Source organism: Anopheles cruzii, chromosome 2, assembly GCF_943734635.1.
Source record: "Anopheles cruzii chromosome 2, idAnoCruzAS_RS32_06, whole genome shotgun sequence".
NCBI lineage: Eukaryota > Metazoa > Arthropoda > Insecta > Diptera > Culicidae > Anopheles > Anopheles cruzii.
In genome coordinates this window covers 12,837,164-12,861,188 of record NC_069144.1, presented here as the reverse complement: position 1 = coordinate 12,861,188, position 24,025 = coordinate 12,837,164, and the positions used below count along the sequence as shown (strand labels likewise).

Genomic DNA, 24,025 nt, shown 5'->3' with positions numbered 1-24,025 from the left:
TCTTTTAAAGCGTTCCCGCTTCAATCAATTGGAAATCGGAAAACAATTGTGAAACGGCGCAGCGGAGCATCGATGGATGGGCACACATATTCGATTCTCTGTCGTTTTGTTTTTTCGGACCGTTTTATTCGCCGCCCCCAGGCTGTAATCATTATCAGTCAGTGCGTCGTAAAATTCAATTATAGAGCTTACACATCGATACATTTGCATACCGGTGGTGGAGGCGATCGGACATTATTTCACCATTATTGCCCCAACGGTGGGGACCTTCTGCCTTGGGATTGACTCATTTGCTAAAGCCTCCGTCGCCGGCGGCCTCTTTCAGCCTGCCAGCCAGCCAGCCAACGCATTCATTAGCATTCGATAGTGGCCGCCGGCACCGGCGCCACCATGGTTCGTTATGTTTCTATGTGCAGCCTCCGAAGGCACCCGCCACCACTTTGTATCGCCATTTCCGCCCGTAATCCCTCCAACGGCCGGCAGCGAAATGGGCGCCACGGCCTTCGTTAACTTCTGGGCGATGCTGATGATGGTGATGCCGGCCCGGGATGCTGTTTCATATTTCCCAATTAAAATTTGCGCTGATTCAGTGCCGGGCTAGCGTCGGGCGGTTTGGGCTCGGTGTGGTGATTTATTGTGGCACACTGTGTGTGTGAATTTATGATCGAAGCTTTCTGGTCCTTCCCACGGGGTACAGACCGGAGGGCCAGAAGATAGACAGTTCCACGCTTCGGTGGCACCGAGGCCTATCTATTATGATGGAATAGTCCATTCCATTTTCACACTATAGAACAGTTCAGAGATAAACAGTGGTGTAAGTTGTGCGTATTAATGAGTGCACAAGATCGAAATAAAACCAGAATTATAAGTTTGGATGGCATGATCATGGAAAAGGAATGACAAATTTCACGGCAAAGGCGAGCCTTCCTTTTGTTGTTTTCTAAATTTTGAGACAAATTCCTAGCACGATATGGAGAACGAAGAAAGCAATATTCCCCTCTCATAAACACATAGCTTTGGCTAGGGCTGAAGTTATAAGGTAAACCAATTAACTCGTCACGTAATCAACATTTCCACTGGCACGTCGAAAACTATTTGGCGCCTGTTTAGCTTTATCAAACGTAAACGAATCACAAATCAGCGAATACGAATACAGTATGAGCGCAACTTACATCCGCAACCTCGCGTATCCTAAACAGTCATTCGGTTCGAAGTCGAAAAACTTTTGCAATATCGCAACGGCTTCAGCTTCGGCACCGGTGAACACGCGTCCGGACACACAAATCGAATTAGATCTCGTTCGTCGCTCATGACGCAGCTTGTCGAAAGCAATTCCGAACTTCCGAGTCCACACGCGTTTCGCTGCGGATCGGATCGGGGATGAAATTACTTTAGCCGCAAGCCGATTGCGAGGAATTCAATCATTCGCAAGGCGAACAGAAAGTTTTCTTCAACCTAAGTCAGGCCGGAGCACTAGTTTCCACGGCGGAGCGAAACTCCGTCAATCAATTTCGATTAGTGAAGCGCTGGTCGGTGGTTTAGATCGGATGCATCAACGACTTTACTCAAATTAATGCAGAAAGGATGTCGAAACAATAACTTCCAGCATCGGTTTCATTGCACGGTTAAATAAACTAACTCGATGGGTGATTGGCAAATGGACGTACCAAAAATCGTATTTCTTGCTGAGTCTTTTTTGTCTAACAAAACACCCACCAAAATACTGACAACATTTCATTGCCAAAATCTGCACCACAAACGAAACGAGTAAAATACGTTTGACGCCATCCAACCCCCGTCATGGTTGGTGGTCAATATTCCCCGGCGCTACGGTGGCACCGAAATCGGATTATTAATTTGGCCGGTGGTTGCCGGCAACGCGATCGACAGACACGGAAAAACTGCCACATTTCCCAGCGACCGCAAAACCCCTTCATGGATGGACGGACGCATCGCAGCATTAGAACCACGCGCGCGGCACTGCTCCCGCACTGCTGAGTGAGTGCAAAATTATTAATCCGCTCCGAAATTGTGCAGCAAAATTATAATAATCCGCTTAAAGTTGTACGTACGATAAATTTCGTTGTAAACAGCTCACCACCACGCACCGCCGAACCCGACGCCCTCCGGCGGACGGGCAAGTTTATGTAATCCCTTTCGAGCGCCTCGCTTTTGACGAACAAAGTTACCGACCTGCAGCGGGAGCCGATTGCACAAGTTTGGCGCACGTCGTTCCTCTCCGAGGAAGGTGCTAAGACATGATTATTCCGACCAAAAATAACTGCTCCACGATGGACCCCGGTGGACAGCTCTCACCAAGCTGGCGCTATTTATAGAGGCGCTGCCGAAACAAAGTGAAACAAATTTTCAAATTACGAATCCTGGTTCCCACATTTTCCCGATTGATGGAGGCGCCTGGTAGCCCACGAGACGAAGCGTGTTTTATAAGCTCCCACGGATAAACGCTGCCCCCGTTTTTCGTGGGTTCCTTGGAAGTATTTTAATATACGTAAGATATTTAGCCTGCTCGCTTTAACGGCGCGACACGAAGGCGCGCTCTTCTTCAAGCTTGATTGCAGAAGCACCACTTACTCCGGGCCTTTTTTGGGGTAATTTGGCCCCTCGCTCCAGAGTCGGCCATTAGCGGGAGGTTTCGACACTGGCCATGTTCTCGCGAAGCAAAAACTAAACGGCTTCGCGCACATTTTGCACACTTTACGTGCTTTAAAGCACACGAATGACACTCCCAGCGCCCGGCGCAAACAAGCCCGTAAAATACTGATGTCATCTGGAAACGGAAGGAATTTAATATATCTTGCACGAACGCGCGCCTTACGAGTCTGTGGAATGCTCGCCATCGTCGGGTCGAGCGCTGGGGCTAATATCGTCCTCCGGCAGGACGTGTCAGAGTCCAACCCCCGAAAGTGGGGGGTGCTGGTAAGAAACGAAGCTTGGTGTCGCTGGTCGGTGTTCATCACACACTCGAGAAACGAGGTGTTAGCCACGAAATGTAGAGCACTCTCCAGGCGGACCCAACTGGATCACGGACGAAGACGGGAACTTGAGATGAACTCTTGGTGGAGTTTTAATCTCTTGCTGTCCTCTACGGTGCAACAGGGTGAACAAAAAATTATGGGAAGAAAAAAACAAGGGTTACACTATGTTCAACGCCTGTTGCATCCCGCGATACGTTGCCAGGTAACTCTACTACCGTTTTGGTAAAAATGGCAAAAGTGCCCCCTTTAAAGGATGCCCTTCTGACGGTCACCCTGCGTGACACGTCCCACGGGCCCGCGTAAAGTCAGCCCTTTCTTAGTTACTGCAGACAGACACTAAACCCGTCCAATCCGAGTCATCGTGGGAAGTGATGTTTTATATTGCATTTTAACGGATACCGTCTCCCTTTTAGCGACACACGATCTGGTGGAAGCCGCAAAAGAAAGTTCCAAAAAGGGTTCTGGTGTCTGTTGGAAAAAAAAAGAGCGTGAAAAGGATCTTACCACTGGCGAAACGTGCGGCCGCTAGTGCCGTCCGTGCTGCCATTTGATCTGGCAGGCGCATGGGTCGCTTCTTCATTTTTTTTGCGCATTTGAACCTGAACATAAACCCTCCCTGTGGAACCCTGTGTTATTGGTGTACTGAAAAGATCCTTCAGAAGACCTACCGCAGCATGGGTGGTTTAGGGGTGCAAGAACGTGCACGCGCTGCACGCCACACATATTAGCTTTACAGCTCCGAGAAGCGCGATGAAGTACTCCCAGGCACGATGTCCCCTGTGTGTGGATGAACTTTGCCGACTTCCGGCGTGCAGCTACTCTGGCTCTGGCGGCGCGAACTTATTTTGTTGCATTCCTTTCAATACCGCAGCTGTGTGACATAAAAGGACCTCCGAGCAGAAAGAAAATGAGCTGAAAAGCGTCAACCCACTCACACGGACGGGTTTCCCCTTTTTCTTTCTGTTATCTTCCGCCTTTTTTGTGTGGCCTGCCTGCACGATATGGGCCAGACGGTTGATGGTGGTGATGATGATAAGCAGAAAATGAGGCTGAAAATGGTAGTTAGTTCGTACGAAATGCTTCCGTGCGACGCGCGACTGTGTGGTGATGTGTTGCGCTGTGTTTTATTGTTTCGTTACATGGAAGCTTCCTTCCAAGGTGCACCGGGTGCTAGCGTTCTTTAGCTGTGATGCGGTAAGTTTTATAATTAGCGCCGTATTATGAGTCGAAAACGAAAAATAGACACAGAGTCAACATAAGCCACAAGTGACGCGATGCGGCACCTGCTGAGCCATTCTACTTACAGGAGGACTCCACTCGGATGTTTCAGACGATAGCAACCGTTTGAGTCGAAAAAGAAAAGTAGCGGAAGCTGGATTGCAACCAGGGCGGAAGTAATGGGTCTGAAGAAGCCCTTCTGGATCCAGCTCGTAGAGTTTAAGCTTCACAGCGTTAGCGCATAATTACGTGCCTTGATTTCCACAACTAACAGAAGAATGTCTCTCTCAACTGATTTCGAACATTTCTCAATTTTGGTAATCACTTCAATGTTAAATTTTACACTATTTCATACAACGGGAAGGAGGCGTAGCCTACTGTTGCTCACAAATGACTGCTGCACCGTTGTACCAAAAATCATCTAGAATGTCACAAACAAGTGTTAGAAAAAATTGCTTTCCATCATTAGTAGGCTACAGTTCGTTGCACAAGTTCAAATGTTTTTGGTGACAGTGCGGTTCGTCGGATCGGTTCGGATCGGTGCGGTTGTAATTAAACGCTGACCCCAAAAAGTGTTTGATAAAATAAAAGCCCACAATCATGTGTGGTAGCGATAATTCGCCGTCCTTCAAACCCAGCTCCCGACAGCGACTAACAGTTCCCACCATTTACGGTCAATTTATCTATCATTATTATTGGGATTCCATCCTCTGCCCAGTGCGCCATCTGTTTTCTCAAATTGAACTTTGAAATCTATTTCCGAACCGACCGATCCGTGTGACGTTAAACACCTTCCACTGGGCCATCGTCGCACATAAATCGTTTCATTATAATGGAAAACGATCTCCAGTGTGCGATTGGTAGCGAATCGGGGCGGAAAAAATCCAAAAAACACCAGAACTCATTACCTGGGTCAATTCGCTGGAATTTCTTCACCCAGGACTTTCGTTCTTTGTCATTCCGGAAAACGCGACGTTATAGAAAACTGTTTATCTGCGCTTAAGATATCGTTTTCTTCTCGGACCACGGGTACAGATTAGCAAAAAAGTAGACCGGGAAACCTAACCGCACCGAAAACTCATTGTGGGGATTGTTCTACGTTTGTGATTGGGATTTTTCCTTCTTTCTGTCTCAGTTCATTATGTTGCCATCCTGGTTTGTAAGGAGGGTCCGGGGGCGATTCGCGACCAAAACGGAACCGGTAATCGACACAAGTCTGGTAATTAAAATGGTTTAATACAAAGACATTCCGGCAGACCTGGAACCGGAGAGCCCCACGGAAACGCGGGAGATTGAGAGGGTGGAATGTGATCGAAATTGGCCGGGCGATTAGGACAAACCGCAAATAGAGCGAGCTAAGCCGGGTGGAATTTGATTCCGGGCTACACCGGGAGATCGGATGATAGGATCCGTTTCCAAGTGATAAAACTATTTTTTGACTTGAATCCACAAAACTAGATCAAACCTAGAAGATGTAGGGTTTGCCGCTACAAAATAAATCGAATATTGTACCAGCACTACGTTAATATTGTCCGCCAACTATAATCGCCGAACGGTGATGGCCTGCAAAAGGGACTCCTACCATCCATTAGTGGCAGAATTGTCGATTTGTTGACTCTTCATTCAAAATTACAATATATCTCTCTAGATCCCGCTAATTTTCGACAGCCCCCGATACCATCCCTGTGGCTTGCTTGAGCACTCGATATATATGTTTCATGGCGTTTTCACGGCGGTTGCTATCGGCCATCATGCTCAAAGCAAACATTCATCTTTTGTGGCACCGTGTCACATGTCGCGTCTGAAATAAGATCCGACCTTTGTGGGCCGGATAGAAAACCCGCGTACGCGAGACGAAAAGTGTACGGGAAGAAGGCATAGGCAGAATTGGGAACAATTTTAATCCACTTACCAAACGATCCCGTTGCGTGGCTCCTAGAAGATTTGAAATAGCGCTCACCGTTCGAGCCTCTTGTGAGTGGCTCTATCTTCAAAACGCACCTCAAACGTATCTAGCATTACAACCCATGAAGTGAAACCCATCATTCCGTGGGCTGCGGAAATACACCGACACTGCCGCTAGATGCCATATGAGGAGTCCAGGTGTCGGGTTTGGCTGCGTGGAAAAGGGAAATGATGAATCTTACAGGGATCGAAAGGTATATGCATCATCTCAGCGTTTTTCGTTTAGGAAACCCGTATTCGATATGGGCCGGCTGTCGAATGCAAACCAGCCACCGGAAGTTAAAGAATACGTTTGAATCTGGGCAAGTTGAGCATGTTTGAGTATCATCGGGCTTAAACACTTAATGGCATTCGAAATGAAACAATATAAAAGTATAATAGATTAATTCCGACAAAAGAGATTAAATTTTCCAATTAGTAAGGGCTCCCAACCCGATTCGGCAGACCCAACCACAGTCCAATTATGGTTGCACCCGACAGCTGCTGGTAGCCATCAATCAATCCGTTAAACACCGCACCGCGTGTTCCGAGATGCACGCACTCAAACACAAATATGTGGCAACATCCAAATATTCGTAACCACCAACCGAAACCCGAGCATCTTCACCCGAGGAACCGCAACCGAAGTTCTTTTATGCAGATATGCATGTTTGTGGCCGGCCAACCCTAACACTGACCACCACCTACTCGGAGTGCACTCGCTCGGAGCGCGTGGCCATACTCGGCCATCGGCCATTAGCACTTAGCAAGATTTTATGCAGCATGGCCACGGGGTCACTCCGGATGCCGGGAACCGCCGCCGCATCGGACAGTCGTTTGCAATCCGCTTAAAACATCGTGTCCGTTGGCGTGGTTTCCTGAACTGGTTGCCACGGGGCTGGCCCCCGCAAAAGCCACAAATGTGAGTATAATTTCCATTTTCCCCGTCAACTGTCCGAAGGCAGACTCGCCGAGAGTCTAATTACATGGAAGTAGCTCCGGTCGGTCGGGTGTTCGCCTCTGGGACAGCTTTCTGGGATCCGGTGTCCATCGAACCACGCCATTGACCGACGACGACCATGACGACTGCGGTAAGCACGGAACGGGGCATTCTCAGAACGGAGCATTCCGTTCGCCGATCCATTATTGCTATATCGCAACCGACGTGGTCGATTCTAGTGGTTTTGAAAAGCGCAGGTTCATTTGTTTTTTCGACCAGAAGCATTGGTAATTTGGATATTAGATTGTAGTTTCAAACAGTTTTAAAATCATCTTAAAACCTTCTCACTTTCAGTCTTAGGCGGTTCTTACAATCCACAAATGTTTGACTGCGACTAATCTGGTGTTTCCCAACGCTACTTTTTGGCAAGAACGTCCATTGGTGAAAAATAAACTTGTCGACCAGCAGCAGACTTCCTCTTCCTGTTCATTCGAGGGCTAATGGCCTTTAAAGTCACATAAAAATCAACACCAGACGAGAAGCCGTCCAGCAACCAGTCAGCGACTTGCCGTCCGGCAGCCAATTTGCCAAAGACTTCTGGATCTGGAGCTACGAAACCAGAGACGTCCGCTACTCGATGTTTTTCACGAAAACCCACCCGATTCCGAACGTGCTGGAAGGCGTATAAGTAAGCCATCAGCAGAAATCGGACCAGCGCGGCCTCATGGCTGGTCAGGAACGAAAAGCAAAAGCATAGCACTGTTGTGGTCTCTATTCCCACAACACCACCAAACAGCGACTCAAATAATAGCCTCCCCCATTCACCTTTTTCGAGTAGCCACCCGACTGAACAAAGAGCGAGAAATAATCTAGTTTGTGTTACATAAGTAAACATAAACAAAATCCAAACTACCACCGGGCTGGTTATAGCCGTGGCCATGGTAGTACGATGATGGCCTCTGCAGTCGTGAACGTTCCTGTCTACCCGTGCACCTCCGTGTTCCGTGGGTCAACTGTAAACGCGGTTTGTAGGTGATTTTGCGTTCAGTTTCCAAAAGTAGCACAACGCATAGCCTGGCATCGAGTGCGGTCCTAGGTAAGATGATCGAGTTTCACATTACAAACACATCACTACCGGAGGAAGTTTCTCTACTGGCCAGGCATTTACGGGTTTCTTACCTACTTCTGTGGCACTCACGCGGACAGTACTCGTAAATTTAATCAATTCCAGCTCCCAGCCGGATACACGGAGGCCAAAACAATGTGTTAACCAACATGTTGCTTTACCAAGGTATGAAGTGAGAATTCTATCACACACGATGCGACTTCGTCCAAGAACAGTACCCAAAAAGTACCGAAATATCATAGAATAAATACTGCTGAATAAATGTTTTGCTTTTCTAAAAACTTCATCTTACCGATACTTCGCCAAGCCAAGGCGTGAGCTCAATAAGGGGCTCGTTTATGATTGGAACTCTCGTAAATTAAAACAACATTTCCCTGAAGCAGCGACCGTTTCTATTTGTGGGAAATACTCACGATTCGTCCCTTTCGGTTCCCCTTATCGCTTCCGGTAGGCAAAATCCACCCTGCAAAACAAACGATTCCAGCGAATTAATGGCCCTCGACCTTCGAGCGCGTAAAAACCCTAACCCAAAGAAAGTCGGCTGCACTTTACAGAACGTTACATTTCTTTAAAACGGCCAGCTCCCGGAGACGAAGCATCATATAAAAAATGTTACCCACACCTAGATAAGCGAAAAGCGGTCCCTTTTGAGGAAACAAAACTCTGATGGGGTTGGGGGTTTGGAACCCCAAAAAACGAAAACAACAAAAAATGGACCGCCATTAGTAACGTTTGCTGCGTTATGCGTTTTTTTTCATTCTTCCTTTCGCCACGGAGCTCTATAGGTTATAGGCGAAACATTCGAAGGACTGTTTTTTTTATTTTCAGTCTATAAATTGTCCAAACAACGCACCTTCAATGATCAAGATGATGATGGGACTGGCGTTAAAGAATCTATCGAATTAAACGGCGAATCGACGAATTAAAGATTATATATTTATTTATAACTTCATTTGTTTGTGAAGTGAAACTATGTGAATCTGAACGAGGCAATGGTTCAATGGCCAATGGCCAACGCTGAGCACATATTTAAGCGGTTCTTTCTTACTAATGATTAACCTGTCGGAATTACACTTGTAGCAAGGACGTTAACTGGTCGGCCTCAATCGTTGACTGTGACTATCTGCATGACATTTTATTGTGGCTAATATTTTTTTATACAAGTTCTTACGACCGCGAGAGAAATTGGAAACACCCGGAGCACGCATTCCAAACGTTCCCAATTTCGGTGATATGGTATACGTGCTTTAGTTATTGCTGTGACACCTATTTGTTCTTGGTGCACGCGTTATTATGAATGTCCATATAATTTAAATATGATGGTAGACTGCTACATAAAACGCTTAAACCAGATTTTATGCATTGACAACTTTTCATTGGTGTACGGATATGAATCATCAGATCGTATCGTGTTTGGTACGCTCTTTTACGAATCTTGCATTTGAAAGGCATTTCGCCAATGAGCTGTCAAAAGTTTTGTTGCGTGGAACGCTTTGTTACAGACTTTACATTTGAAAGGCTTTTCACCTGTGTGAGTGCGAATATGATGATTTAGTTGCCCTAACCTTGCGAATTTGGACGGACAGTAACGACAAAGGTGTTTTGGTTTGTAATTCAAATTACTACTAATCTTCGGTTCTTGCTTGGTCGCCTCTGCAGTCTCAGTTTCAACGATATTCTGCTCAGAATTTGATGTTAGCGATTGTTGTTCGTCACCCACAGAGACATATTGATTATCGGTATACTCTAATTTTCCTTGAAAGCTCGAATCTGTATCACTGAATTTGTAGTCCGTTTCGCTATTTGAATATGTCACGAATGGTTCTTCTTTAATCTGACGGTTGAAATTCAATGGTTCTGCGTTTAGCAAATTTCCCTGATCTACTGGCGATGAATTAATTTGATGTTCTTGCTCCTCAGCAGGCTCTCTTTTCAAAAGAGCTTCCAACGATTGTTCTTCTGCCTCAAATAAATCGTCATGTTCACTATAATCGTATTTTGTACTTTTCTGCTTTGAGTCAGAATCGAGTGTTTTCGCTTCGGAACCACTCTCGGGATCTGTTGTTGCAACCTCTGTTTTCACCGACACCGTTTCGGCACCGCCGTCAGGTTGATCTGGAACTCGTTCAGATTCGTTCAAATTTGTTGAGTCCAGTTCGAATCGATTGACCATTCTTAAGTTTTTGCTGCATTTATCGCGGAACATAAACACATTATGAACATGCGATTTGCATTTCGTACACAAATACGATGGAAATTGTGCTGATGGTATCATCTGTGAAAATATGACGAGTGTATCGAAACCGTGATTGGAAAAACAAGCGGCAGTTCTGTTTGATACAACGCATTACCTGAACGCTGGTATATGCAAATATTTTTTGAAAGAGATATTCGCCGGAATCATTGTTAGTCACTGGCTCCAAAGCACAATCAGTCGACAGGCACATTCGACATATACTTGGGATTCTGGAAAAAGAGTGCCGTTACATCCATTTTTTGTTTGATTACCGACAACTTACTCGTTATCAAAGGATTCGTTACCTTCCATTTTAACCACAAGTTTTTACAAAGAAAAGTAAATCCGTTGTTGTTTACAAAATTTTTATTTCGTTGACAATTGTGGAAATTTGACAGTTACTGAAACTCGAACTAAGTGCCAAAATTCGAGACATTCAATTTGTTCGTTCGGGAAATAATATTTTAAACAAACAAAGGTTTTTTTAAACGTTTTTTCGGGACTTTTGTGGATTTGTGCATAATTAGACTAAAATTTAATACGAATTTGATTAAAATTACTATTTGAATATTTAGTTACATCGTTTGGAAATCGTCATTTTGTGATATTTGCAAATAAGGTATACAAATAATTGAGATCTTTTTGTTTTGCATTTAGTCCATGCATTAAGTCCGCATATACCTAAATGCTGACTTTATTTTAAACCAAATATGCCGAAAAACAAGAAAGATCGATAAAAATCCTTACTGCCTGGACTGCAGGTTTTGGCAAGAGGAAGTAGTTTTATCCAACACATTACTTTGTGCATAATAGAAAAACAGAAAAGATAAGCGAATTGAATAAATATTTTTAAAATGTGATTTAACTTTATGTATTAAGTAAAATTACACTTTCATTATGACTCTTCTTCAGCAGGATCTTTAAGTAGAGGGTACTAAATTTACCAGAGTAATCGAACTATCCATTACAATTCACAAGTTTATAGCAGACGAAGCTAGCAGAGTTTTGCACAGAATAATTGAATTTGAAGTCAAATTAAATAAAACAGTCGAAATGAGACCAAGATCAGTACCGATATCGTCTGAGATCTGAGAGGCGCGTTTTCAGAAGCAAAACGAAAGAATTTAGTATTCAGTTAGTCAACCATATACACCCTATTGGTAACAAAGTCTTGCTAAGTTCCGCTCCCTAACATTGCCCTCTTTTCAGTCTCGCTAACAGACCTCACGTTCGCAGGCGTGGCTGATGCGCTTTCTTCGTGTGCTCGTCCAGGTGTGAGATGGTGAGGAATTGTGCATCACATTTTTTGCATTTTATCATCTTGTACATTCGTTCGGAGTGGCCAGTTTCGTTCACCTCTTCCGCTTCTGTTTTGGTGAGCCGATTTTTAATAATATCCATCTTTGAGTGACTACCCATAGGTGGCAGTACCGAGAAGCACCGAGCAATGTTATCACGTACCGATGGAATCGTGCTTGGTTGGGAAGCATTATTCATGCTGGAAGTGAGCAGATGCGTGGCCGGTAGAGGTGCTCCATTCGGTGAATCTGAAGAACCGCTATCACTGTACGAATCGATCTCAAGCTCCGGATGATGAAGGTCAGGGAAGTCCGAATTTGCCGTCAATACTTCGGCAAGGGGAAAACCTCCATCGGGAGTGTCCTCTATTTCCCCACTATCTGCCCCATCAACCTCACCATCGTACGAAAGTACCAAACGATATGACTTCCGGATGGTGAACACAGCCCGCCGTATAAACTCGAACGCCGAGATAGCGCTCTGCTCTTTCAGGAACAGTATCTGGTACAAAGCCCGTATCGCTTCGGTAAGTTTGTAGAGCAGACACTCGTTCACGTGTGCAACGTACGTTTCCGTAAACATGAACCGTTTTCGGCACGCGAAACATTTCTTTTCCTTGTAATCTTCCGGCAGTGTGAACGTGACGCCATGCTCTTGCAATCCGTCCAGGTCCATCACATCGTCCTCCACGAATTCTTTCTCGCGATACCCGAAAATGCCGGAGCTCGGTTCGTCCAGTTCGCCCAGTAGTTCCGCTTCTTCCTCAAAGTTGTTGTTCGGAGGCTTCTTGGCCACGAACCGGTGCATCATCGGTTTTTTTACCTGCTTCACTTTTGACCGGTTGTTGGTGAAATTGGAGACCATATTCGGTGCGGTCATGATGATTTCTTCCCTCAGTAGTGGCTCTTCCTTTGACATTTTCTTGTCCTCCTTGCGGTGATGATTCGAAAGATATTTGGCCGCCAACAATCCGGCAATGTTGTCGATCGTTTGACGGCGGAACGTGTAGGCATGCTTCAGGTAAGAAATACACAACTCGCATATCTTCCTCGGCAAGCCATCGTGTTCTGATATCTGTTTAGTTAGCGAATTGAGAGAGAATGAGTGATAAACGGTCGCAATCTTAAGAAACAACGGTGGAAGACTCACCTCAATGCCGGTCACTTCCGCTATCAGCATGTAGATCGGTTGCTTCCACCGGGCGTACTCGCGATAGTGGTCGTGACAGTACGCCGGAATACGTGAAAAAATACTATGCGAGCCTGGAGCCGAGCAGATGCGACACAAGGTTTCGATACATTCACTATTTTCCATTCTTTTATCACCGCAATCACTGACCCAGCCAACTGATTTCTCTTCCAAATTCACAACGTTTTACAGTACGATTGTTTCCCTATCAAAGCGGGGCAAGTCGTTCGTTCAGTGTCCGAGATCCAAAACGAATGTCTCAGGCAGACAAGCAGGATTCGGCAGGTAAAAAAATATACGAACTGCGGTCGGTAGGATTGGGAAATACCCTGCCTCAGAGATTCGGAGTGTAAATGATAATCTCTGATGTAAACACAGTCCACGAACGGCTACCTTCGTTCGTTGACAGCTTGGCTGCTTGGTGCGTTTATTTTATCGGGTTCACGAGTTTGAATAGTAAACAATCTTTACAAACATGACCTGTCGATTAAATAGACATCGTTTTAGAAGAATACGAATTTAAAAGCTTTCGCCCAGCAAACGATTCTGGTCTCATTAGTAATGAGAGGATCATTTTCCCGAATACTAGGTAGTTCGTAGAACGAAATGATTGTAGCATCACGAGTACGTCGATTTTACACTGAGACTCTACCGAACTGTGAACACGGTTCGATCACATTTTGTGCGCGAACACTAAGTTTTATTTAAATTGATACTTTGAAAACACATTGAAAGGTCTTCCCCTGTAATAATAATGGTTGTATCGGCTCTTTATTGCAAAGATTTTCATCCGCTCTAGGGCTAGCCGTTAAGAGCTTTGTTTTGCACAGAATTGGTCCATTCCGGTGTTATAGGTACAGCTCGTTGTTTGCCGGTTTATCGTAGTGCCATTTTCACACAATTTTAAATTGCTCTCCAGCGTAGCGTCGATGAACACTTTGAAATCAACATCATCATTTCGTTGTATCGCACAAGTCTAACGGATAACGTGTCCGTAGCGTAGTCGGTTTTCATTCCTAAAACATAACCAGATTAAAAGTACGTGGCTTTAGTTGCTCCCCATTATCGTGCTAATTGTGTTTTGAGCAATCGTTCGTCAGGTAAGGATTATTCGGTTGCACGATTGCGGGAACTCTGAGCGCCGTGAACTTTATGTCGGTCAAGGAATTTTCGTCAACTTTACGTTCTTCATTCCTTAAATGTATCATCCGTAGGAATCGATTTTGATTAGATTACAATAGGTATTGATAAATGCTAATGCATGTGTCCCTGCTCTAACGGTTCCCCGCTTAGCATGATGAAACGCCCAGGAGTTGGTAAATATGGTTCCATGCTAAGAACGGTACGAGTACGGGGCAAAGATTGCACAGATAAAGTTTCTTACATATAGTTGGTGATGATGGTAGCTAATTGGTGCACGGTGATAACAATGATTTAGAAGATAATTCATCCTACTCTCAATCGGTGACATGTCCGAATTGTCCGATACTCCGTTATTACTCCACTTTCAAGCTGCTAATCGAAGGACGATTACTTGTGCTCTTTAGCTACTAAAACTAACACCTTAATGTAACTCACGACCACCAGTTGCGTACGGTCACACACAATTCCAAAAGATCAACGCTTTGCGCGCTCTTGTTTACACGTAATGCTTCTACGCATAAATATCATTTTGATGGTGAATTTCGAAATATCAACGCAAAAGACAGGCCTGAAGTTCGTAACGCCACAGCGGAGCTCTGGGAGCACTGTATGCGGTCGCGCAGTTTTAAGTCTTCCAAGAGTGGTGTTTGCCACAGTTATTACCCTTCGAATATCGCTCGTTAATATCCCGTCAGCTAGTAATCTGAATTGATCCTCTTCCGAATTAACAACAGAGAATTCTAGTTGCCCACGGCTCTTCTTAAACGACTAAACAAATAATAATGGTATCATTCTTATCAACAGCATAAAATACGTCAATCATAATAAAAAAAACACAAACACAAACATTAACAAATAAGTTATAAAATGTCGTTCAACGTTGCAATAAACTTTTTGAAAAAGACCTATTCATATTCCGTCCAGGATTGCGTGGCTACGGAAGCATCCGAGATGACTTCCGCCTGCCAGGTGAACGAAGTTCTCTGGGTTTCTTCTGCATTCGAAGTTCGAAGTCTCGAAATTTTGAGCAAATGAAAATGTTTGACCCAAGTGATTGAAAAGGGTAACATTATCGATACAGCTAAATACTAAGTAACGCTTGTAACGATCAGTAGGACACACGGTCGTCACCGAGTTGTAGTTTATAGTTATGTGGTATGACAAATATCGACGCTTGGAAATAAACAAAATTGAACCTTACATAAATGAACGTAACAAACTATATCAAACCTATAGATCAAACAGCTATGACAAAACATATACGGATCACAAGCTGTTCTGGGCTTATGCCTACATTTGACTAAATTTTATCCAACGACGCGCTTTCTTGCTTGCAATCACTGCACCAACCACCGCGACGTGACGGCGATTGACGGTGAACACCGTTTAACTGCAAACCTTCGAGCGACAGCGGGTTTCGAGCATACCTGGCCGGGAACTTTCCTGAACAGCCAAATAAACAATGGGGAACCGCCTTTAGACGATAAACAGTTCCACATACTGGCTTGGGATCAGTGACGGTGTCAAGATACTTGTAGTGGCCGTGACCAGTTTGTCGTGGTGCGAAAGGTGATGGAGATGATGCGGATGGTGGAGGTGGGCCGCAGCTGTATGATCGTAGAATGTTGCCGAAGCCGCTCCAGGTGGGCTGGTCGCACCGAGAAGGGGCGCAGCATGTGGGAAGTGAACCGATGGTGGTGGCATCGTTTGGATAGGGGAAAGCTGCGAGCCTGGATAGGCGGGACCGGCGAGACCAGCGCCCGCCGTCGTCGTTACCGGAATGGCCAGTGGTTGAGATGTAGTGGCGGTCAACGGCAAGCTGAGGAGCGGCGGAGGAGAGGTTCGAATCGTGCCCGAGGCTCTGGTAGCTGTGTGGCCAGTTATGGAACCAACACTCGAACCGGTCGTTGCTACCGAACCCGTCGGCGAGAGAAGCGGTGGCGATGAGGATTGAGACGTGGATGAATCGCTGGAGGAGCTTGCTCCAGCCGATCGCGGCACAAGCGATCCCAATGATGCCATCGTTTGACTGTTCCGCTGTTGTCCCCGATGATCCGGACTCAGGTTGAGCTGAAGATTGAACAGAGACATTAGAAATGGAACTTGCTGGACAACATTGTATGCTCACCATCGTCGGTTGGCCGTGATTGTGCGATTGATGCTGATGACCGAGGTGATGCGGCGGAGGTGGTACTTGGGCGGCCGTTCCGTAATAGGTCGTCGGTGAAACCGGCGGACTCGGGTAGCCCCAGTAAAGGATGGGCTGCGGATAAAAGGCGGCGTGCCGTGGGGGCGGCAACACGGCAGCCGGTGGATGGCCGAAGGGAGAGAAACCCCCGAACGGACCACCAACGATTGTGCCACCTGAGAATAGAAATGGGTAAACATTACATTATTGAACGAAGCGGAGAAAAAAGGAACTTATTGAACAAACAAGAAACAAAAAAAAATTGGTAACATAAGGAAAAGTAACGTAACAACGTAGTAACATAAAAAGAAACAAAAAAACAAAATGAGTAGTAAAACTTAATCAATAGTGGTCTTGAAGTGAGATGGTCAATGCGTCAATTAGGTTAATGTTTCGTCAACGAATTAGAAGTGTTAGATTAGTATGTAAGCTATAATTGTGAACGACAATGATTGATCATTAATACTTGTCACGATGTGCAAACGGCATTGCTCTAAATGCAATGTTTTTAACGGAACTGCAATTTAATATTTTCAAATGCATCCACTGATAGTCTGCCTTCTGTGTTTCGTGTCAATAAAAAAAAAACGGCAAAACTGATTAGTGCCATAACACAACATACAATTTGCGCCACATTTACCACAAGAAAAAACGAAATACAATGACGAAACAAAGAAGGGCTCTAAAACATAAAAATGTGAAAAACTACAAGACAAAACATTTAGAACAAAAAATTAGCAAAAATAGCATGCATTTTGGGTGAGGCTAAGTATCGTTGGTTTTGATAGTGGAAAACAAAACAGATGAAACCAAAAAACAACAAATGATAAAAAGAGGAATGTAACGTGTAACACTTACATAATAACAAGGAAAGAATGAGTAGCACCGCACCGCCACTTGAGTGAGGTGACGGTAAACAGTGTGTGTGTGTGTGTGTGTTAGTGAGCAAGTAGTACACAGTTGCGGCGGTTAGTATTTAGCAAACGAAGATGAGAATAAAGTAATCTGATTTCAAAACACTCACCGTATAAAGAGAAATGCAAAGGTACATTCGAAAGGATATGATTACCGGGTCTTAATGAGGTCTTAAGTAATTCCTGCTCCAGTACACAGTGTACCCACCACAAACCACCAAACGAATATATGTAAGGGTAGGATAGCGCGTCAACAGCATGGCGTTTCTCTAGTGGCACAAGCGGCGACTAACAACACACGGCGGGCGTCCGGTCCGTCCGAGCAGTGTTCCCGTTCCATTCTATTCCATTAGCCCAATGATGCTTGCTCCACCTTCCGAGGATACCGGAACTGTCCGCGCTCCGCACGTAGAGACCACCACAGATTCCGCTGGTTAGAGGTTTTGTTGAACACAGAATGACAGACAGAAAAGAAGAGAGAGGAGGCTCCACCGCCAACCAACTATACCATTGAGAGCACTGGACGTGTACGCGGTCAGGGAAGATGAGAGGACAACACAACAACACGACTACGGGGGGCGCCATGACGCAACAACAACGCTTCGCTTAGGAGCCACAGCATCAGTGCTAGTAGTAGTAGTAGCAGTAGTGGTAATAGTAGTAGCAGCAGTAGTACCAGCGATAGTAGACACACTCAAAACACAACAGCAACGATAGGGTTCGGCCATCGGTGTCCGTTGGCTACTCCACCCGAAGGCCTCCCAGAGGGCGTGTGTATTAGATTGAAGAGACAGTGGAGTGTTGTTGCGGTGCTACACTCCCTGACATGGCCGCAGAGAGATGTGTTTTAACTTTGGTTCCGGAAATGCGTGTTGCGTTACTACTGTAGCATTGATGCGGCCCCAACACCATATACATTGATCCATGTGCGGTCAGAGCCCATCCGACGCGTTTCTGACCCACAGGCAAGGAGAATAGCCTTGAGGGGAAACATCGGAAAGCACTCCACCAGCAGGACACGGTACGGTGTTCATGTTTCACACAAACAGAATTGAATGGCGAATGTTTTCTTTTCAACCGATACCGACACACGCACTACTACACCGGCTACGGAAAGGAGGTTAGTTCACTTTCGCGACACTGAGAAAGTGTTTGAATGTTGAGTTGTGCTTCAGCACGCGGCTGGCGACTAGTTTTATGCATCATGATACGGCATAATCTCGGCAGAGTGACAGAGAGTGCTCCGGACAAGGTCTTTGCTTAAGCGAACTACAACGATTAATAAAAGCCCGACGAGATCTTCTGGATATCTTCTGGATCCAACTATATGTATGCAACAAAAATAACAAACGGACACCAATAGTTCAAAATATTATAGAAAGGAAAGGGAGCAAAAAGGACACAAACACAGCACAAAGGAAGATAATAGGGAGCCCAGTCCCTGCCCCTCTAGGTACCACCACTAATTTCGGACAAAACAACGTACAGGCGATAAACGATAGGGAATGTGCGCGGAATTAGAAAACCAGTTGCCAGTTGCCAGAGCAATCTCATGTGTTTTTGGTTTTGTACAGTTTAGGAATGGAATGAATCGCGCTCTACCACCGTTCTTGTTTCGGCCACTAACAGTATTTCCAGTACGTATTTTGAAAAGCATAACCGAGAACAACCGATGAGAAATCATGCGCATAATCTTAGCTACAACAAGTGGCAGGAGCAAGACGGACTGTAGAGCAGCAAAAAAACCAACGGATGAATTAATTCGAATACACCACACCACGACATTCCGCAACCCAAAACCGTCCCGGCCCGGATGTCGATGAGCTCGCCGCGCGAAATTAACACATGAAATTGCCCGCGCAAGTGCGCAAAGTGGCGCGCGATGAAGAAAGGAAACACGTGTACAAAACACTATTATTGCGGCACACACGTTGGAAGGATGTTTGTAAATGGAAAAGATGTAGAAAGACAGACAGAGGTAGACAGAGAGGGGACAGAAAAACGGGCAGCAGCACGATGGAGATGGAAGGGTAAACTGAGGCAACAGGGGGAAACAGAGAGCGACAGAAGGCAGAGCGCGCCAGAGAAGACCTACTACACACTAGAGAGGGGAAACAATATGCTAGTAACGTATATACGTGGTTTAAAAAGACAGCCATTAGAACCAAAAATAATCGCTTATATTATTGTCGATGATCTCTCTTACGCGCTAGTTATGTATTATTTGTGTGGTCTTATCCAATCCGTACCAAAAAAAAAAAAAAAAAACACATAGTTCTTCTCAACACCTGTATTGTCCTGCTGTCCTGAGCTCATCAGCGGCCCTACGGGGTGCACGCACACATATAGCTTTTGTTGATTCCTAGCGCCTTTTTTAATCGGGTTTAGTTTCACCAATTATTATATTATAGGGTGAATTAGGGCTGTGTGTGTGTGAGTTTGGGTGTACAAATGCGCTTGCGTCCAGCGTTGCCTCACGATCGCGAGTCTCTTGCGTTTGGTGGTTAGGTTACGCGAATGGACCTCGTAGGAGCATTCGTTTGGGTTTAGCAAACACCCCCGGTGAGTGCAGAGTTCCAACCGTAAGAGACGTCTCAGTCACCGTGTATAGTGTGTTTTACCTCTACTCTAGACCTGAAGGTTCCACCATCCCGTTCTAAGCGTAACATTACTGGACTCGTTTCCCCGTGCGGGAACCGCTTCTCCGTACAGTTTAACGAAACAACAGACAGATGGAGTGGTAAATTATACTAAAAATTAAAAAATACACATAAAATAAAACATCTATACGACTAAACACTTAGCGTCTAACCATATTAGCATGCCTAATGGACGTATGTATCGGAAGTAATGTTCCACAGTGGTGTGTGTTAGTGCAGTCATAATGAAGGAAGTAAAAAAAAATGCACCAAATGGGTGGCGTCGTGCGTGTAACGCTGATAGAATGGTTATTTAAAATTAGAAAAACAAAACGGAAAACTATGAACAATTGTTGGTCGCCACCGAGCGGGCGAGTGGTGACTCCCCTCTTCGGCGGACGGCGGACCTAAACGGTAGTGGAATGTGTAAAGCGCGATCACAGCGTAGTGCAGTTATCCTTCTTGCGCCACTTGCCCCTCTCAATCCCTGTTCTAAACGCAACGGTGGAATGGAAGATTATCGGAACAAATAAACAAAAAATAAACTAAGTTTTTATAATTAAATCTAATTCTCGCTGCCGATTACTTCGAACTTAACCCCTAATGTGGAATGTGTTACAACCAAACAACTGGCCTTTGCGCCCTTCGGTTTATGTGCTCTCTTTCTCTGCATCACTCTCATTTAGCGAACCCCAAATCAACAACCGTTACACCTGCCCTCTGCCCTGCCCTACACGGACACAACTTGGAAACCAGTCAGCAATTTGTTACAACAACTACACAACGTTACACAAAGAACCACTAAAGTTACCGCGTATATTATAAGCATCTGCTGCATCTGGGCGTGCTTTACTCCTACGGCCTTATCACACAATCACAGACGCGGGACCCACACACATATGAACGCACACAGTACAGTGAGTGTAAAGATTATTGTAGATTACGCGCGCAGCTCAGAGCATGTCCGGGGCCGAGCACCACCCAACCCAACACCAACTGTCCTCCCGCAGCTAACCCGACCTCTTTCCTCTATTGTTTGATGATGTTTTGGTTTTATGTTTCCCGATTTTTTGCTTGCGCATGGTGGTGGTAGTACGGCTAAACACACAGCACATTAGGGTGGCACCCAATGCGCGCGTGACACATTACGATCCTAGAGAAGATTACACAACGGCTTTGCTTGTGTGGCTGTGTGTGTGCATAGTGGTGGGTAAGGCGTGATACAGGGGAATGTGTCTGTGTGTATGGTGGAAGGAAATGGTATTTGTGGACCGCTCCGCCTCTATTTATTGCATTGTTTGTTTGTGGTTTAGATGTTTTCCCCTATCTTTTCTGGGGAGTGCAAAAGACTCGCCGAGAACCGAGCGCCCATCGCCCCACAGGCACCCAATGGTTTACCGTTTCCCGAAAGAAAGTTAGACAAACAATAGATAGAACAGGAGACAGAGAGAGAGAGAGAGACAGAGAGGGATGTTAAGAAGTGGAACGTGGGAAAGTGTTGGACCGGGAGAGGGTTACCAGAAGAGAAGAACGATCGGACAAGAGGTAGAAACTAAGGGAAAGAGGAGGAGTCCACCAACGCCATGTCCCTGCTCCATCCCAATGGTTCCCAAAACGGGAATGTACTTTGCGGCACACACTGATAAAATAAGTTTTCTTTTCCCTATATGGGTTCCAAACAGCATGGTTCAAAGGTCTTAAACTATAAGTACGTTCTGATAGCGTCATCCGTTAACTCTGTCTCAAGTAAGAAAACAACCATTCGTTCACAAAAGTAATCCACTAGCAACTATGTATAAAAATGGAAGAGAGTCCGGAAAGAAGATGGTCCCCCAAAAAGGCGGACCGCGGACCACAACGTTTCAATTATTGGTAGCCGATACCCGAGTCCTTAGGAACTCTGGAAAAAGTACGATTCAAAAGAGCGATCGATGTTACCATTATTTGAAACAAACAAAATCATCGTTCACATGTGATAGTACGGACCGTAAAGGGCAGCAGCTGCGGCCGCGGCGGCCGCAGCCGCGTTCTGCGACGGTGTGCCGTGGTAGGGACGCTTGCTGGCGGCACTGGTCGCCAGGGACGACTGATCGCCGCGGAAAGCACTGTCGTACGATCGCTTGATGCTCGAAGGCAACATACCAGCAACTGCTTGTTGTGACGCAGCCGCCGCAGCCATCGCCACGGCATGATGCTGCTGCGCGGCCGCCGACGGGTGCATGAGGGCCGACGGGTGATGATGGGATAGTGCACTGGCGGAACCGGCACCACCTGCCAATCCGGCGGCTCCAGAGCCAGCCCCACCACCACCGCCGCCACCGGCAGCAGCACTAGCCCCACCGCCACCACCGGCACCACCAAGGCTGTGGTGGTAAGCGTGCAGCGGATTGAAGCCACCGTGGTGAGCTGAGGACGGTGCCATCAGACCCATCGGAAAGCCACCGTTCGTGGTAAACATGGCGTGGCGTGGCATGAAAAAGAGTTGCGAGTACGGCGAGCTGAGCGAAGGGTGGCCGGCCAAATGTGGCGGAAGTCCCGCGTGGCTACTGGCACCCAGCCCCGACAGGCCACCGGCTCCGGCACCCGGGCCGGAAGCATGGCCGAGCGGAAGACCCCCACCGGTGGCACCACTTGCCGCCGACTGCCCCACACTGCCGGCCGTCGCGTAGCTGGCTCCTCCGCCCGCACTTTGTCCTCCTCCGACACTGGTCGGGGGAGCGTAAACACCCAGGTTTTGCAGCATAAACTGCTCCTGCTGATGCTGCTGGGCGGCTGCCGCCTGGCGGGCGAGCAGACTTTGCTGCGCAATGTAGTGTGCCTGCTGTTGCGCCAGCAGCTGATGGCTTGGCGGAGGCATGGACAGGGACAGGGGCGGCGGAATGGGTAACGGTATCTGGGAGAGTGAGAGCGTCTGCTGGGGAGCGTGTGTCGGTGGCTGTGTGGCCGCTGTCGGTAACATACCCGGTGAGAGGAGCGATGGTTTCGACAGGCCGCTCGACGGCTGCTGGTAGCCCCCGTTCAGCACCATGTTCATGTCGTCGCCGGAACACTGGAACACCTCGATGTAGCGCTGCTTCTTGCCGAACATCATGTTCTTGTGGTGCTTCTGCTGGGCCGACTGGTAGGCGGCGGTCTCCGAGTCCATCTGTATGAACGCTTCACCATTGAACTGTCCCTGTTGGTGGAGGTTGGTCCGATCCGAGGTTATTTTGGGTATTATCTCATACAGAACGCAGCGAACGCGGCCACCTCACCACACTTACCTGCGCATTGTACACCAAGTGCACGCCCTGGTAGACGATGTGCTTCGCGAAGTCGTCCAGGAAGTGCAGAATGTGTTCTACCTTCGCCTCGTACGGTAAACCCCGTAATCGGATGCAGTTCTTCTCGGTGCCACTGGTAATGACGTGCTGCGGTAGCAGTTGCATCTGCACCTGCGGTAACTGTGCAATCAGCGGTGGCTGAGGCGGTTCGTACGTTTTCGGATCCATCGATCGGTTCAGAACCTACCCGAAAGAGAACGGACGATTAGAATTTCTGCATTCTCCCCTATTTAACCGTTTCTAAAATTCGCTCTTCAGGAACTAAAAAACCTTTACGTCTTACCACTGCAAAGCAAAGCATTCATAGTGATCCACCGTTTGTTAGCATAAATTACAATCAACATTGTTGTGTTAGTTCACGATTACCGTACGAATTGCTCCACCCCACAACCCACCTGTTGCACTTCGGCCGTTGTCGAGCGGAACAGTTCGATGTACCGCTGGCCGATTGATTCCCGGTGTTTCGAGAGCGCCTTGTTGACGTCCGACTCCTGCTCGAACAGTACGAACGCATCGCCCGTCGCCCGGCCGTCCGGTTTCTTCACGAACAGGATGCCATCGGAACCGTCCAGCACGTTGCAGCTGTTCTCCCCGTTGGCGAAGAAGTCGAGCTGAAAAGGCGGATACGGTTAGCACGTTAACAAATCCATCCGCGGAGGGGCAGACGCGAACCACCATCAGACTTACCACTTGCTTGGCAGTGCAGTCGTACGGTAAACCACGCATCCGAATGATGACCTGTGCTCCCTTGGTCAGAAATGCTTGCGCCTCGTTCGAAGCCCCACCGGCGACGGACAGAAAGTCCTCGCCGTTTGCGCGATACACCTGTAAAGAAACGACAATACGCTGATGAGAATCCGGTAAATGCTGG

At 46.6% G+C, this 24,025-nt stretch overlaps 3 protein-coding genes across 3 annotated transcripts in view; all 3 read right to left on the bottom strand.

Annotated features, from left to right (window-relative positions):
• Positions 1-11,616: 11,616 nt before the first annotated feature.
• LOC128267876 (uncharacterized) lies at positions 11,617-13,073 on the bottom strand. Its single transcript, XM_053004825.1, has 2 exons — positions 12,909-13,073; positions 11,617-12,833 (listed from the first exon to the last, which is right to left on the bottom strand). The coding sequence occupies exons 1-2, from the start codon at positions 13,071-13,073 to the stop codon at positions 11,685-11,687; spliced, it is 1,314 nt and encodes a 437-aa protein (XP_052860785.1). The 3' UTR covers positions 11,617-11,684.
• Positions 13,074-13,694: 621 nt separating this feature from the next.
• Positions 13,695-17,467, bottom strand: LOC128269260 (homeobox protein OTX1-like). Its single transcript, XM_053006669.1, has 3 exons — positions 17,303-17,467; positions 16,219-16,454; positions 13,695-16,160 (listed from the first exon to the last, which is right to left on the bottom strand). Exons 2-3 carry the CDS (start codon positions 16,219-16,221, stop codon positions 15,567-15,569), a joined length of 597 nt encoding a protein of 198 aa, XP_052862629.1. The 5' UTR covers positions 16,222-16,454; positions 17,303-17,467; the 3' UTR covers positions 13,695-15,566.
• Positions 17,468-21,797: 4,330 nt separating this feature from the next.
• LOC128278462 (RNA-binding protein fusilli) overlaps positions 21,798-24,025 on the bottom strand; it is a 47,702-nt gene continuing 45,474 nt past the window's right edge. The window contains exons 8-11 of the mRNA XM_053017192.1: positions 23,842-23,979; positions 23,550-23,765; positions 23,095-23,337; positions 21,798-23,006 (exon numbers count right to left, since the gene is read on the bottom strand). Of these exons, the coding sequence (XP_052873152.1) occupies positions 21,798-23,006; positions 23,095-23,337; positions 23,550-23,765; positions 23,842-23,979 (1,806 nt within the window). The remainder of the gene's footprint in view (positions 23,007-23,094; positions 23,338-23,549; positions 23,766-23,841; positions 23,980-24,025) is intronic.